This window comes from Musa acuminata, chromosome BXJ2-9 (genome assembly GCF_036884655.1).
Source record: "Musa acuminata AAA Group cultivar baxijiao chromosome BXJ2-9, Cavendish_Baxijiao_AAA, whole genome shotgun sequence".
NCBI lineage: Eukaryota > Viridiplantae > Streptophyta > Magnoliopsida > Zingiberales > Musaceae > Musa > Musa acuminata.
The window spans coordinates 2413478-2426857 of NC_088346.1; the positions used below are offsets into that span (position 1 = coordinate 2413478).

General features: G+C 42.3%; 4 protein-coding genes across 6 annotated transcripts; all 4 read left to right on the forward strand.

Annotated features, from left to right (window-relative positions):
• The first annotated feature begins 2708 nt into the window (after nucleotides 1-2708).
• Nucleotides 2709-4621, forward strand: LOC135622419 (tropinone reductase homolog At5g06060-like). Its single transcript, XM_065124258.1, has 5 exons — nucleotides 2709-3314; nucleotides 3395-3602; nucleotides 3756-3972; nucleotides 4056-4162; nucleotides 4269-4621. Exons 1-5 carry the CDS (start codon nucleotides 3118-3120, stop codon nucleotides 4443-4445), a joined length of 906 nt encoding a protein of 301 aa, XP_064980330.1. The 5' UTR covers nucleotides 2709-3117; the 3' UTR covers nucleotides 4446-4621.
• A 350-nt stretch (nucleotides 4622-4971) lies between these two features.
• LOC135622420 (noroxomaritidine/norcraugsodine reductase-like) lies at nucleotides 4972-6659 on the forward strand. Its single transcript, XM_065124259.1, has 5 exons — nucleotides 4972-5422; nucleotides 5510-5717; nucleotides 5797-6013; nucleotides 6103-6209; nucleotides 6298-6659. The coding sequence occupies exons 1-5, from the start codon at nucleotides 5343-5345 to the stop codon at nucleotides 6472-6474; spliced, it is 789 nt and encodes a 262-aa protein (XP_064980331.1). The 5' UTR covers nucleotides 4972-5342; the 3' UTR covers nucleotides 6475-6659.
• Nucleotides 6660-8538: 1879 nt separating this feature from the next.
• Nucleotides 8539-10923, forward strand: LOC135622421 (noroxomaritidine/norcraugsodine reductase-like). Of its 2 annotated transcripts, none has more exons than XM_065124260.1 (6): nucleotides 8539-8691; nucleotides 8777-8984; nucleotides 9056-9272; nucleotides 9349-9455; nucleotides 9537-9709; nucleotides 10785-10923. In XM_065124260.1, exons 1-6 carry the CDS (start codon nucleotides 8543-8545, stop codon nucleotides 10858-10860), a joined length of 930 nt encoding a protein of 309 aa, XP_064980332.1. In that variant the 5' UTR covers nucleotides 8539-8542; the 3' UTR covers nucleotides 10861-10923. The 2 variants fall into 2 exon arrangements, with proteins under 2 accessions (XP_064980332.1, XP_064980333.1); XM_065124261.1 differs by lacking the exon at nucleotides 10785-10923 and adding an exon at nucleotides 9874-10071.
• A 130-nt stretch (nucleotides 10924-11053) lies between these two features.
• Nucleotides 11054-12511, forward strand: LOC135622422 (tropinone reductase homolog At5g06060-like). Of its 2 annotated transcripts, none has more exons than XM_065124262.1 (5): nucleotides 11054-11185; nucleotides 11336-11543; nucleotides 11646-11862; nucleotides 11937-12049; nucleotides 12161-12511. In XM_065124262.1, exons 1-5 carry the CDS (start codon nucleotides 11085-11087, stop codon nucleotides 12335-12337), a joined length of 816 nt encoding a protein of 271 aa, XP_064980334.1. In that variant the 5' UTR covers nucleotides 11054-11084; the 3' UTR covers nucleotides 12338-12511. The 2 variants fall into 2 exon arrangements, with proteins under 2 accessions (XP_064980334.1, XP_064980335.1); XM_065124263.1 differs by having other exon boundaries at nucleotides 11937-12043.
• Nucleotides 12512-13380: the final 869 nt, after the last annotated feature.

The window sequence follows — 13380 nt, forward strand, 5'->3', positions numbered from 1 at the left end:
CACGTGCACCATGCAAAAGTTAGGGGTAAGGGGGTGGGGGGGAGCCATCGAGATGTCAATTTTGTATAGTATAAGATATAATCGGCCTACTTGATCTGTTAAGAGACCAATTTCGGGTAGAAAAAGCTTGCTCTTAATCGATTTGTTGTAGGATTCGAGGCATGCTCCTTTGTTAGTCATCACCAAGGCAAACTATGGGATGAGCCATATTAGGTTCCTCTTCTACCACAAGTTGTTAAATGAGTCATGACAGTGGAGACAACAATACTTGAACCATTGTAGTACAATTATGGGGCTTATGTCGGATAGTGTACAACTTTAATTGATTGGTCGGTCCATCCACTTCGAACGATGTAGGGTAGACGATAGAGGGGCTCATGTCGGGCAATAGAAACTCTTGAACATTGAGTAACTAGAGGAGAACATTATTGTTTTACTCGTTCAATAGAGTATGACATCCTAGATGAAGGCTTTTGACGTCGACAATGTTGACTCGATAGGAGTAGGCACCTTTCATTCTTTTGCTCATTCGTCGAGGTGGATCGTGGGAGGAGGAAGTAGGTTCCTCTTCTGCTCATCACTAAAGGACCTATGTTGGTCTATAACTCTTCAATATACTCTTTCAAATTATGATAATCTTTGATATCATGACTATAATCTTGGTAGAATCAATAATACTTACACTTGTCACTTTTCGCAAACAAGGTCTTCATTGGGTGAGGGTCTCTTAAAAGCCCCTTCTCTTTTATCTATAGGAAAACCTCAATTTTCATCATATTTAGAGGAGTAAGTTTAGACCTTAAGCAAGGTAACTCTAGTCATTCATTTCTCCTCCAACACAGTGACCTCGGGGTTAAGGCTGATTATGGTCGCTCTTGTTTCAATCTCTTGTGTGACTCCTCACACTTGCTTGAAACTATTACATCGACGATAATATATTGATTGGCTTTTTAAAGTGCTTCAGGTATAGTCGTAGATAGTCCTTCTATCAATAACTAAGAGAAATGAAAAAGTCCGAGTCTCATCATAAAGGTCTATATTATGAGCAATGGATGAACATCTATTATGCCTTGGATCTCATTGGTAAATTACGTAATGAAATCTACAAGTATTTTTTTCTCCCCCTACTTGAGTCTGAGGAGTGTTGTTGCTCATGGCCGATGATATAAGTTCCTGAGGAAGTGAAATTTAAATTCTCTTACTAGTTGGGCAAAAAAGTAGATGGAAAGTAGTTTTAGGCAAATGTACTATTCTTGTGTTGGGTCTTTTAACATGGTCGAAAAGTGTAATATATTAGAATGTTTGAAGTGCTCTATAGCGACATCTGGGCATGGAAAGCTACAATGTACTCCATTAGATCGATATTACTATCAAATACCTTTAAGGATAGAAGACATAAGCTTACTAGAATCCATTCCTCTTGAATTTTTTATGTGAACGATGATCGACTCATTGTATGGTTGGCTAGTGCTTCCCCTTTTGTCTATTGGAGCTCTCATCGTATCTCCTCTAAACATCATTCCACCCACTATAGTTGGGTCCATAGGGAATCCTCCATCAAGTTCGTTGATTAGACCTTAGATTCAAATGAGACAAATTGAGGGTGGTGCGCTCCACTGAATTCCATGGTCGTGGACCGAAGTGCCCCCTTAATGCTCCTACTCGACAGGCCTCGAGCACTCCTAGGATGCCAGCACTATGTCGAGTCGGGAAATTTCAACATGTGCTAATAGTGGTGGATTCAGAGACTATGACCGAGTTGGTGGCATCGCCTATTAGATCAATTGGGATAAAAGTAGAGCAACGACCTGCATCATGCCTGTTAGCATTTGTCCTCGCTGAGTAAGATCTAAGAACACTTTGGTGGGGATGAGTCGGTTGCTCGGGACTATCCCGAGGGGTGAGAGACCTAGGTTATTAAATAGTTACTAGTATCACATCAATATTTGTGCCGAGATACATTGATATATAGAAAGGATGGTTGCGACCTCCCTTGGGTGAACGTATTATATGTCAAGAGCAAAAATTCTTTGCTTGAGTGTTTATTAAGAGGATCGATGAGCGAATGTTCTTATAACAATAGAATCTACTTTTAACACAAAATATTATTAGGAGATATCGGACAATGATAAGCTCGACATGGTCAAACCCGTGTGTACAAGGTTATCCAAGGTACTTCTGAGATGAAAATGTCGAGCTTTCGAGATGCCACCTATGAAAACCGAGGTGGGAAGGAGTTTTTTTTATTTGAGTCCTTCGACGCTTAAGTTAGTAACTCAAGATAGATGAGTATAATTACAGGTGATAAAAAAATGATCTTCTTGTAGGAACATTAAAAATGAGTTTTTATATTTGATTATAAAGGGACAAAACATATCATAAAATATTTCATAAGGAGACAGCTCACAATAGGAAAGAGACAGTATGCAATTGATTGTCTTGACGCTTATCCATATAAGTAGACCAAGGAAAGATAATCTGTCTTTCTTTCGAGCTAGACATATACGAAGATCACATATGGGATAAAAATTGATCGTTGATATTATCTGTCTCACTATCCTCTAGAGAAACAGATTAGAAAAAGAAAAAAGGGTAAGGTGGAGAAGAAAGAAGAAAAAATTGATCGATTAAATAGTAGATGAAACCTTCCATCACCTTCTCATCTCATTTCCACGTCCTTATGATCCATTAAAAGAAAGCTTTGGCCGGGTTAATGGTGGGTTGGATTCCACGCCATTTTAGAGGCATACAGATGCTTCATTACACCTGGCCACAAGTCCTCGTGCTGCTGCAGCGCTGCCGCTGCGAAGGACCATTGGTGGCTGAGCAATGACAGATTCTTGAAGGCGAAGTCTTCCATTTCTGCCGACATCATCGCTGACAAAAGATATTTTCCTGGTCTTGCTGAATTATTTGTGTTGGTTGCGCCACATGATCCTAAGCACATGTGCTGTTGATTCGATAAGGCGACGTAGAAAAGGGAAGCGAAATGACCCATACCATTGGAACGTAGCACACCTCTTCGTTACTGCAAATAGAATTCCATATGATCCACTTGAACCACCCAGCAAAATATGAGATTCTTCACGTCAGCTGCACGGTAATCGACCAGAAGGGATGAGTCACGTGAACACGACTTGGCTTGATCTCTTCAGACACGGTTCTCAGCCAAGGAATTCACGGCTGAGGTTGTCGACCGAAAGGGAGAAGAAGGCCATGGAGGCCGGGAATGGTTGCAGGCCTAACATCACAGACGACAGGTGGTCTCTTCGCGGAACAACAGCTTTGGTCACCGGAGGCAGCAAAGGAATCGGGTATTGTACAGTTCCCATGCCATCATCTGTTGTTTGTGATTTTGCCGATGAGAACTGAGTTGTGTCTGTGGATCTTTCAGGCGTGCCATAGTAGAAGAACTGGCTAGATTTGGAGCAGCGATCCATACCTGCTGTCGGAACGAACAAGAGCTCAACAAGTGTTTGCAGCGATGGGAGGCCATGAACTTCACCGTCACGGGGTCCGTCTGCGATGTCTCGTCGCCGGTGGAGAGAGAGAATCTAATGGACAAAGCTCGATCCATCTTCGACGGAAAGCTCAACATTCTGGTGAGTTTCATGGTCGTCTTTGAAGTTTCAACTCTGCTTCAGAGATATACGGCATTAAAACAGAGTATAACTCACAAATCTCGATCTATACAAATGTACAAAGAGAATCTAATCGTCGGTATTACTTCAAAGATGTTTTGCTCTCTTTTATAGATCAATAATGCAGCGATAGGCTACATAAATCCAGCGATAAAGGTCACACTCGAGGAGTACAAACATGTCATGAGTACCAACTTGGACTCTGCTTTCCATTTGAGTCAGCTCGCTCATCCTCTTCTCAAGGCATCAGCGAGAGGCAGCATCGTGTTCATCTCCTCCGTCGCAGGCTTCCTCGGCATAAATACGGCGTCCGTCTATGGAGCAACCAAAGGTTCATGCTTGTAATTGATTAGGTTCCTCTGTGAGCTCTTCACACCTGTTCACCTTATCCTTCTCCTTCGTCTTCTTCGTCAGGAGCAATGAACCAACTCACCAGAAGCCTCGCGTGTGAGTGGGCGAAGGACAACATCCGGACCAATTGCGTCGCTCCTGGTGTCATCAGGACACCGCTTGTTCGGCCGGTAACGAGGCCTTCTTCTTGATCCAAATTGCGTTCCATCAGAGTTGACACAAAAACACCTTCTTATGATTGTAGTAAATGACAATGGTTTTGCATGCTAAGCACAGTTGCTGGATAACAAAGAGTTCGTAGCGAAGGAGACACGTCGGGTGCCTCTGCGGCGTTTCGGAGAGCCAAAGGAGGTGGCGGCTGTGGTGGCTTTCCTTTGCCTCCCCGCTTCTTGCTATGTCAATGGTCAAGTGATTTGTATCGATGGAGGGAAGACGATCAACGGCAACCTGTGAGTTCCATCTATCATCGATGATGACAAGTTTATTACATCTGATATGGGTTACGTACGGTTTGGGTTTCGTATGACGGGTGTTATTTAATACTAAGATGTGCTTATCATGCCTGTATGATGACTCCATCGATGTTGATGACTTTAATATATGTGCATAGTGTGATGATGATTTAGCAATTGATGACGTCCGATATCACTTGGATATATCCAATATCGCTGTATGGATCTCTACAAACGCTCTCAGGGTGATCGCCTTCTTCCCAAAGATCTCTCGAGATTAGTCGTTCCACGAACTCTTGACTTGGTAAAATTGGCACAACTCCGTGGATGAGTTAACAATCTTTAAATCGTCTGAAGAGGACATTTGCTTCCCGTCAGCGTCGTAAACTTCTGGGCGTTGACCCAAATCTCGTTGGCTGAATGCTTTCCTTTGGTTTAGATGTGGATGAGGAGAAGGTGAAGAAACCAAGAAAAGGCACACTTTAACATCTAATTCTTCTCTGCGACTTTCGTGCCTTGGATCCTCATCTACTTCCTCTTGATGCATCAGCTTCACTTGGAAACAAGAGAATGGATGTATCACTTCGCCTTTTCCACCTTATATTATAGTTGGAATTTTCTGGCCTTCCTCATGCACAACAGAGTCATCGTTCCAACCTATGAATTTGCCACACTGAGGTGAGACCCGACACCTCTCGTTCGTTGCTTGACCGTTCTACATAGAGTTGAGGTCCACATACCTGAGCGTCCTATCGCGCACGGCGTTGAGCGAAACCCAGGAGTGACTTCATTATATAAGAGACAGGAATGCTGTAGGCCTTTCCATTGCACAAGCAATAGAGTTCTTTACGGAGGAAGGTACCTGAGGTTGGTAGGTTGGCAGAGAGAGAAAGAAGCCATGGCTACCAACGCAGTGCTCGATAGGTGGTCTCTTAGCGGAAGAACAGCTTTGGTTACCGGAGGCACCAAAGGAATCGGGTACGTATCTCACGCACATATACTAGTGTATGTTCTCTGAACTGAGTTCTGACTCGTGTCTGATATGCTGGCCGATGTGAATTAAAGGTATGGCATAGTAGAAGAATTAGCTAAGCTCGGGGCAACAGTCTATACCTGTGCTCGGAATGAAGCAGAGCTTAAGAAATGCCTCCAACAATGGGAGGCAAAGAGCTTCAAGGTCGCAGGGTCCACCTGCGACGTCTCCTCCCCAGTCGAGAGGGAGAAATTAATGGAGAACGTCAAGTCTGCGTTTCATGGAAAGCTCGATATTTTGGTAAGCCTCGTGGTGGTTTGATCTTTGCATAAGAAAACAAATGAAGATGGATCGAAGTGGTTTGATCTTTGTGTCACAGGTTAGCAACGCAGGAACAGGAATCATGAAACCTGCGTTGGGTGTGACCCCTGAGGAATACAAGTTCATCACGACTACCAATTTTGAGTCGGCTTTCCATCTGTGTCAGCTCGCCCACCCGCTTCTCAAGGCATCAGGAAGAGGCACCATCGTGTTCAACTCCTCCATCGCAGGCATGGTGGGCATAGATATGTTCTGCCTATATGCTGCCACTAAAGGTCTGCCTTCATCATGTAGCCGGCAATTCATCGAACAGATTCCTTGTAATAAGCTCTTCTCAAGATCCTGTCTTCTTCTTCTCCTGCAGGAGCACTGAACCAGCTCACCAAGAGCCTTGCTTGCGAGTGGGCAAAGGACAACATCCGAACCAACTGCGTCGCGCCCGGATACATCAAGACCCCACTCATTCAAAACGTAATCTAGACGCAGAGCATTTGTTCGACGAGTGACATAAGGATTCCATCGGATACGAATGTATTAATGTTTTTGGTCTTGATGGCAGGCACTGGAAGACGAGGCGTTTGTGGCGGGGGAGACACGTCGTATCCCCATGGGGCGTCTGGGCGAGGTACAAGACGTGGCCCCGGTGGTGGCTTTCCTGTGCCTGCCCGCTTCTTGCTACGTCAATGGCCAAGTCGTTGTGGTGGACGGAGGTCGGGTTGTGAACGGCAACATTTAAGTCTCAGCCGCTGCCGCTGCCGCTGCCGCTGCTACCCCTTTTTCTTCTCCAAGACGACGAGCGCTACTCGAGAGATGCGTCCGTAGCTATTCGAATCACTCATCAAAAACACGTGTTGTCGACCATCATATGGTCATTTTTACTTTGTTATGGCTAATAAATATGTCGCCGTGTGCTTAAACACAGTATGCTCTATCTTCATTAGTTCTACTGTCTATGTCAGAACAAGATCTGGTAGGAATACCTTCATCATCGCAAGGAGCTTGATGGCCTTGATTGTGCTTGCGATATCGACGGGCAATAAGAAAATGAATCCGATCAGCTTCATCCATTACGTGTTGGACTAATGACATTCATCAATATAAGTCTATCATCGTTATCCATTGTGGATTCAAGTATCAGCCTAGTTGTTAACTGAGGTGTCAGTATGGTTCGATTCGATCCCCGATGCACAGGATCGTCGGTGCGGTTGATTATTAGATGGGAGCCTCTGCTGAGTCAGATTGAGCTTGAGCCTTGTCTCTCGAGTGCGGTATTCTCCTTTGGCAAGTGGCTTGCTTTTTTATCGTGAGACTCCTGAACACAAGTCGAGGTCGGTAGGGAGATTTTCCGACTCGATCCATTTGAAGGTTAAGTTAGTATTGGGAGAAGTTTTTCTGAAAAAAAATAATTCTCCTACCTAATGCCGATCAAGGAGCTTTTATACTTGTGAGCGAAGATCGATTGTACGTGATCTAATGATGGTGGCCGGCTTGAACCTCTGTACGAGTGCCGACCAACCTACACGAAACGACATCGTGCGATATCGTTTCAAGCTTTTCCAAAGTGGCTTTGTACCGTATGACGTTATCTCGTGTAGATTCAGACGATGCAGGAAGGGTATGACGTTGTCTCGTGCAGATTCAGACGATGCAGGAAGGGGTGATCGTCCTCCCGAGTTCGAGGTGACACATTCGATGCGATGCTCCATCTCAGTCTCGAGGCTCCACGTCCACGTTAGCATGTTTGCTGATTGTAGCCATGAGGGTGATACCATAATATGCCATATCACTAGTTAATAGCATGGATCACTAATAATTGGACGAAATAATTATTAATATTAAAAATATACAATTTGATGTTGGTGTATATAAAATAAGATCATATAAAGTATGAACCAAAAGCTGTTGGCACGTCATACCACGTGCAGGCGATCGGAGCCATGTCTAAATTAATAGCATGGATCACTAATAATTGGACGAAACAATTATTAATATTAAAAATATACAATTTGATGTCGATGTATATAATATAAGATCATATAAAGCATGAACCAAAGCTGTAGCAGCACGTCATACCATGTGCCGGCGACCGGTGATAGAAAAGATAATGAAAAGGAAGGAGAAGCTCGGTCAGCTTGGCAATACCAATTAGTATTTACTGGTTCGAACCGAACGTTTAACGATCGAACCAAACCGATTTCTGGTTCGGTTGATATCGGAATCGATTCTAGTTTGGATCTATCAAATTAGTTCAAAATATATTAACCTGATTCGATTAATCAATTTATAATTAAATTTTAATAATATATATTTTAAAATGAATTCATTCGATTCAATTTAATCGAACCAGAGTCTTGGTTCAATCGGACCGATAAATTTCGTGAAATTACGGTTTGATCTTAGGAATTTTAGAATTTTTGAGGTATTTGGATCCGTTCGATTTGATTAATGACTTAAGATAATAAATTCGATCGAACTAATATTTTTTGAATTAAGATCGGTCTGATTTGATTCAAAATAATTAATCGAATCAAACAAAAGTCCTCTCAAATCGAAACTATCTATGAATTATTGATGAATTCTGTTCGAACACTGTACAGATATTATTATCAATTTATTCAATAATATCGGATCGGAAAAATCTTTCAATCGTTCAAAGTCATACCTTCACAATCACGTGATACCATGTGACATGAGATGAGCCTTATCTAAACTATGACGTGGCACCAGATGTGACCCGAAAGATGACGAAAGCCATGAGAGTTGATTTTATTTGATGTATGGTCCCCGATTCTTTATGCCTCCCAATGACAGGGAGGAAGTTCCATGGTCTGTCGGCCGAAGGAGAGGAGTCAACTATGCAGGATGAAGCCGATTGCAGGGCCAACAGCAGAGAAGATAGATGGTCTTTCCGTGCGACAACAGCTTTGGTCACCGGAGGCACCAAAGGGATCGGGTATTTGTAACATCTGCTCTTCAAAGTTCATCACGTGGATCGCATCGCCACAGTTCACGAGTGCTAATTCATGTTAACCTCACAGGCATGCCATAGTCGAACAGCTAGCTAGGTTTGGAGCAGCCGTCCATACCTGCTCTCGCAACGAAGCAGAACTCAGCAGATGCTTACAAAGATGGGAAGCCATGAACCTCAAGGTCACAGGGTCCGTGTGCGACGTCTCCTCTCCGGTTGAGAGAGAGAAACTAATGGAGGATGTCAAGTCCATCTTCCATGGAAAGCTCAACATTCTGGCGAGTCGAGTCTCGTAGTTGACCTTAGAATGAGCGTAACATGGACCGTAATCGGTTTGCTGTTTGCGTAGGTCAACAACGCAGGAACGGGCTTTCAGAGACCGGTGACGGACGTGACTCCTGAGGACTTCAAGCTGCTGATGAGTACCAACTTGGACTCTGCCGTCCATTTGAGCCAGCTCGCTCATCCTCTTCTCAAGGCATCAGGAAGTGGCAACGTTGTGTTCATCTCCTCCATAACAAGCCTCGTCGGCATCGATACTCTAGCCGTCTATGCGGCAACCAAAGGTACGCACTCGATAACTTGGTTCCTCTATGAGCTCTTCAACATGCAAGCACTCATCATCTTCTTCGTCTTGTTCAGGAGCAATGAATCAGCTCACCAGGAGCCTCGCTTGTGAGTGGGCGAAGGATAACATCCGAGCAAACTGCGTTGCGCCCGGTTACATCAGGACGCCACTCATCGAGCCGGTAATGGACGCCAACTTAGCGACGTTTAGTTTCCCTTCGAATCACTGTGTCTACTAAGTAGCATATATGTGTGAGTCACAGTTATGCGAAAACGAGGAGTTTGTGGCGAAGGAGACTAATCGTATCCCTCTTGGACGTCTGGGTGAGGTCGACGACGTGGCACCGGTGGTCGCTTTCCTCTGTCTTCCTGCTTCTCGCTATGTCAACGGCCAAGTCGTGGTTATCGACGGAGGTCGAACTGTGAACGGCAACCGGTGAGCTTCCGGCCGGTAGATATAACAGCGAATATAGTTAAAAAAATCTTATCTGTTATAACGTGTGCCGCGATACCTTTCTAAATATTCGAAACGATGTGTAACATTAATTAGATAACGGTGTGTAAATTAATTAAGATGCTCGGAGACATTGATGCGTGCAGAAGCAGACAGTCGTGACGCTTCGCCAATCGAAATTGCCGATTGGGAATTCGAATGGCCAGAAATTAGAGCTGAGTTTTGAGATTCAACTTGCAAGGAACCTTTCGTCCCATCGGAGGCATTTTAGGTTATTCAATGTCGTATCAGATTGTACTATAATTGATAAAGGAAAGGGTGCTCGATGTGACCCCTATGCCCTATGATGATATGTCATTATACTTTCGAAACGAATTAGGTAACAGAGAGGAAGAATGGTAGACTTTACGATTCATTCTAACCATAAATGACTATAAACATGATGATTTTTGGACTTGTGTGAAGTTGGAGGCTAATATTTTTTTTATCAATATTTTTTCAAGGTTAATTATAAATTATCTTTTATAATTATTTTTCTCTTACTATTTCAGTTTATGTATTTTCAAAACTTATAATGGGATTCCTATAATTACAAAAGTAAAAAATTTAACTTTGTTTCTCAAGTTGATTCTGTCGATTGAAATACTACACATACGTCAAATTGAGGTAGAGTCAGCACGTGCATAGTAATTAATTATTTGATATTTTCATCGATAGAGTTAACAGAAGAAATGAGGTTAAATATTTTACTTTCATAAATATAAAAAAAAATAATTTAAATTTTAAAAATATAAAAAAATCGAAATACTGAAAATAATTAATTACATGAGGTAATATATAATTAATTCCGACTATAAGCATCTTATGATAATTTTTTATCTTATAAAAATATTTGAAGAGTATTTTTTTTATTTAGATATCGGATTTAACGGTGATTTGTTTTTTAGTTTTTAATTTATTTAGATGTCAGTTGATTTGACGGTGATTTGTTTTTTAGTTTTTAATTTATTTAGATGTCAGTTGATTTGACGGTGATTTGTTTTTCATTTTTTTAAAGGAGACCGGACACTTTGTGGTGCAACGAGGCAGAGAGAGAGGAAGTGGATGGTGGAGGAAATCCACATGCGAGATGATAGAGCATTAAAGGCTAGGTCAAGGATCTCACAATCCTTTGCCCATCTCATACCGACGAAGTTTCCGAGTAAGTCATATTTATCTACAGAAATAATAATATAATTTGGAAAATGTGTGTGGACACGACTTCTATTGATCCAATCTGCATACAGTTTTCACATCTTAGCTATAAATGGATTGAAGTAGGAAGAAACAAAGAAGAAGAAGAAGAAGAAGGCAAACAATGGAGGGTGGCGACCAGAAGTGCGGCGATAACCAAGCGGTGGGGAGATGGACTCTTGTAGGAACTACAGCTTTGGTCACCGGAGGCACTAAAGGAATCGGGTATCGTCATCTTTCTTCAGACATTTGCTCATCTACCTCACAGCACAAACAAGTTCATACTGAAATCTGGAGTCTAATGCCTGCCGAAATTAAGGAGCTTATGTCCATCTTATTATGAGGTTTTCTCTTCCGTTCTTTTATGGTGATCAGACATGCCATAGTAGAAGAACTAGCTAGATTTGGTGCAGCCGTCCATACCTGCTCTCGAAACGAAGCAGAGCTCAACGAGTGCTTGCAACAATGGAGAGCTTTGAACCTCAAGATCACCGGCTCCGTCTGCGACGTCTCATCTGACGTCGAGAGGGAGAAACTGATGCAGACTGTGAACTCCGTCTTCCATGGAAAGCTCCATATCTTGGTGAGATTGTCGGCCGTCTTAAGCGTCAGCATTTAATCCATCCGAAGAAGATGATAACACATCTACGCTTCTTCCTCGTCCTCGCTGATGCTCGTGGTGTAGGTAAACAATGCCGGGACGTTGATTTGTAAACCGGTGGTGGAGCATACCCCAGAGGACTACAGACGTATGATTAGCACCAACTTGGACTCTGCCTTCCATCTGAGCCAGCTTGCCCATCCTCTTCTCAAGGCGTCAGGAAGAGGCTGCATCGTCAACATCTCCTCCGTCAGTGGCTTCGTCGCCATCGATTCTGCATCCGTCTATGCAGCAACTAAAGGTACATGTCACAGACACAACCGTCTTGCATCACGAATCTAATAGTACTTCTTCTTCTTCTTCTTCTTTCTTCAGGAGCACTGAACCAGCTGACAAGGAGCCTTGCTTGCGAGTGGGCAAAGGACAACATTCGAGTTAACTGCGTCGCTCCCGCGTACATCAGAACTCCACTCATTCAGACCGTAATGGTTCTATCTGTTCTCCCTCCTGAATAGGAATCATCAAAACCTCGTGAACTCTTCTTTCTCCTCCTCGTACTGCATGGCTGTGTGACGCACCAGTGTTTACAATCTCAACAGCTATCCGAAGACGAAGAGTTCGTAGCGAGGGAGGCTCGTCGCGTTCCTCTGGGGCGGCTGGGTGAGCCAGAAGAGGTGGCGGCCGTGGTGGCTTTCCTCTGCCTCCCCGTTTCCGACTACGTCGATGGCCAAGTCATCATCGTGGATGGAGGTCGGACTGTGAACGGCAACAATTGAAGTCTCCATTACCCACGATTGCTGCCATCTATGTTGTTCCGAGAAGCAATACCATCAACATAGTTGTGCTTGGTGTGGTCGTAATAGGTAATGCGATTCCCGTTCTAAATAAGATTGCCATCTAAAGAATCTTTCTCGGTACAATAAAGCTATTTCGATCATGGCAATAACAAATGCAGTTCCCAATAGATTCCTTGATATGTTGCCAAGCAATCACAGAGTCAACATATCCCAGCTGGGCTTCCAACACTGCCCAAACAGATATATGCAATCAGTGAGAATTGAAACTGAATTATCAGCACATAACGATATACAATGAATGATTATATGTGGGGGAATAAAAAAAGGACAAGTGACCATTTCGTATAAAAGGCTCATATTTTTGACTACTTACGGAGAGACTATAGTTTGTTAAAATACGCAGAATACCTTTATATAAAAAAAAAAATTTCTCAACAAAAATCGGCCAATTAAATCGAATGGGACCGATCACAGTAATTTTTTTTAATTAGTAGCCAAAATAAGGATTATAGTTTTATTTTTGCTACTGAATCAAAAATACTATACCTAATTTATTAAAATAAAATATTTTTAACTTCATAAAAAAAATACTATGAATATTTAGAAAAGATAGAAACTTTATTATGAGAAATATAAAAACATTGGATACTATCTTGGTGAAGCTTAAAGTAGGTTTTGCCTGTAAATCACCCAATAAGAAAAATAAAAAAAGTAAAATAAAAAAGAAAATACTAGTTTGACACAATTGGAGCTTTTGGGTTGGAAGTCATAATGACAACCACAAACAAATCAGAATTGCTACAGCATTGAGATTGGCATGAATGAGTCAAGCATCTTCGTTTCGTTTTTAATGCAATGTAAAGCAAAAATAGTTATAAAACAACAAAAAAATAGATGAGGAAAAAGAATAGCAACAACAGGTAAAGGAAGAGGGAGCCTAACCTTAAAAATTAAGAAGATACTAGAAAGAATTTGTTACAAAGGAGATAATTTTATCGAGATAATATATATTTATACGAGGA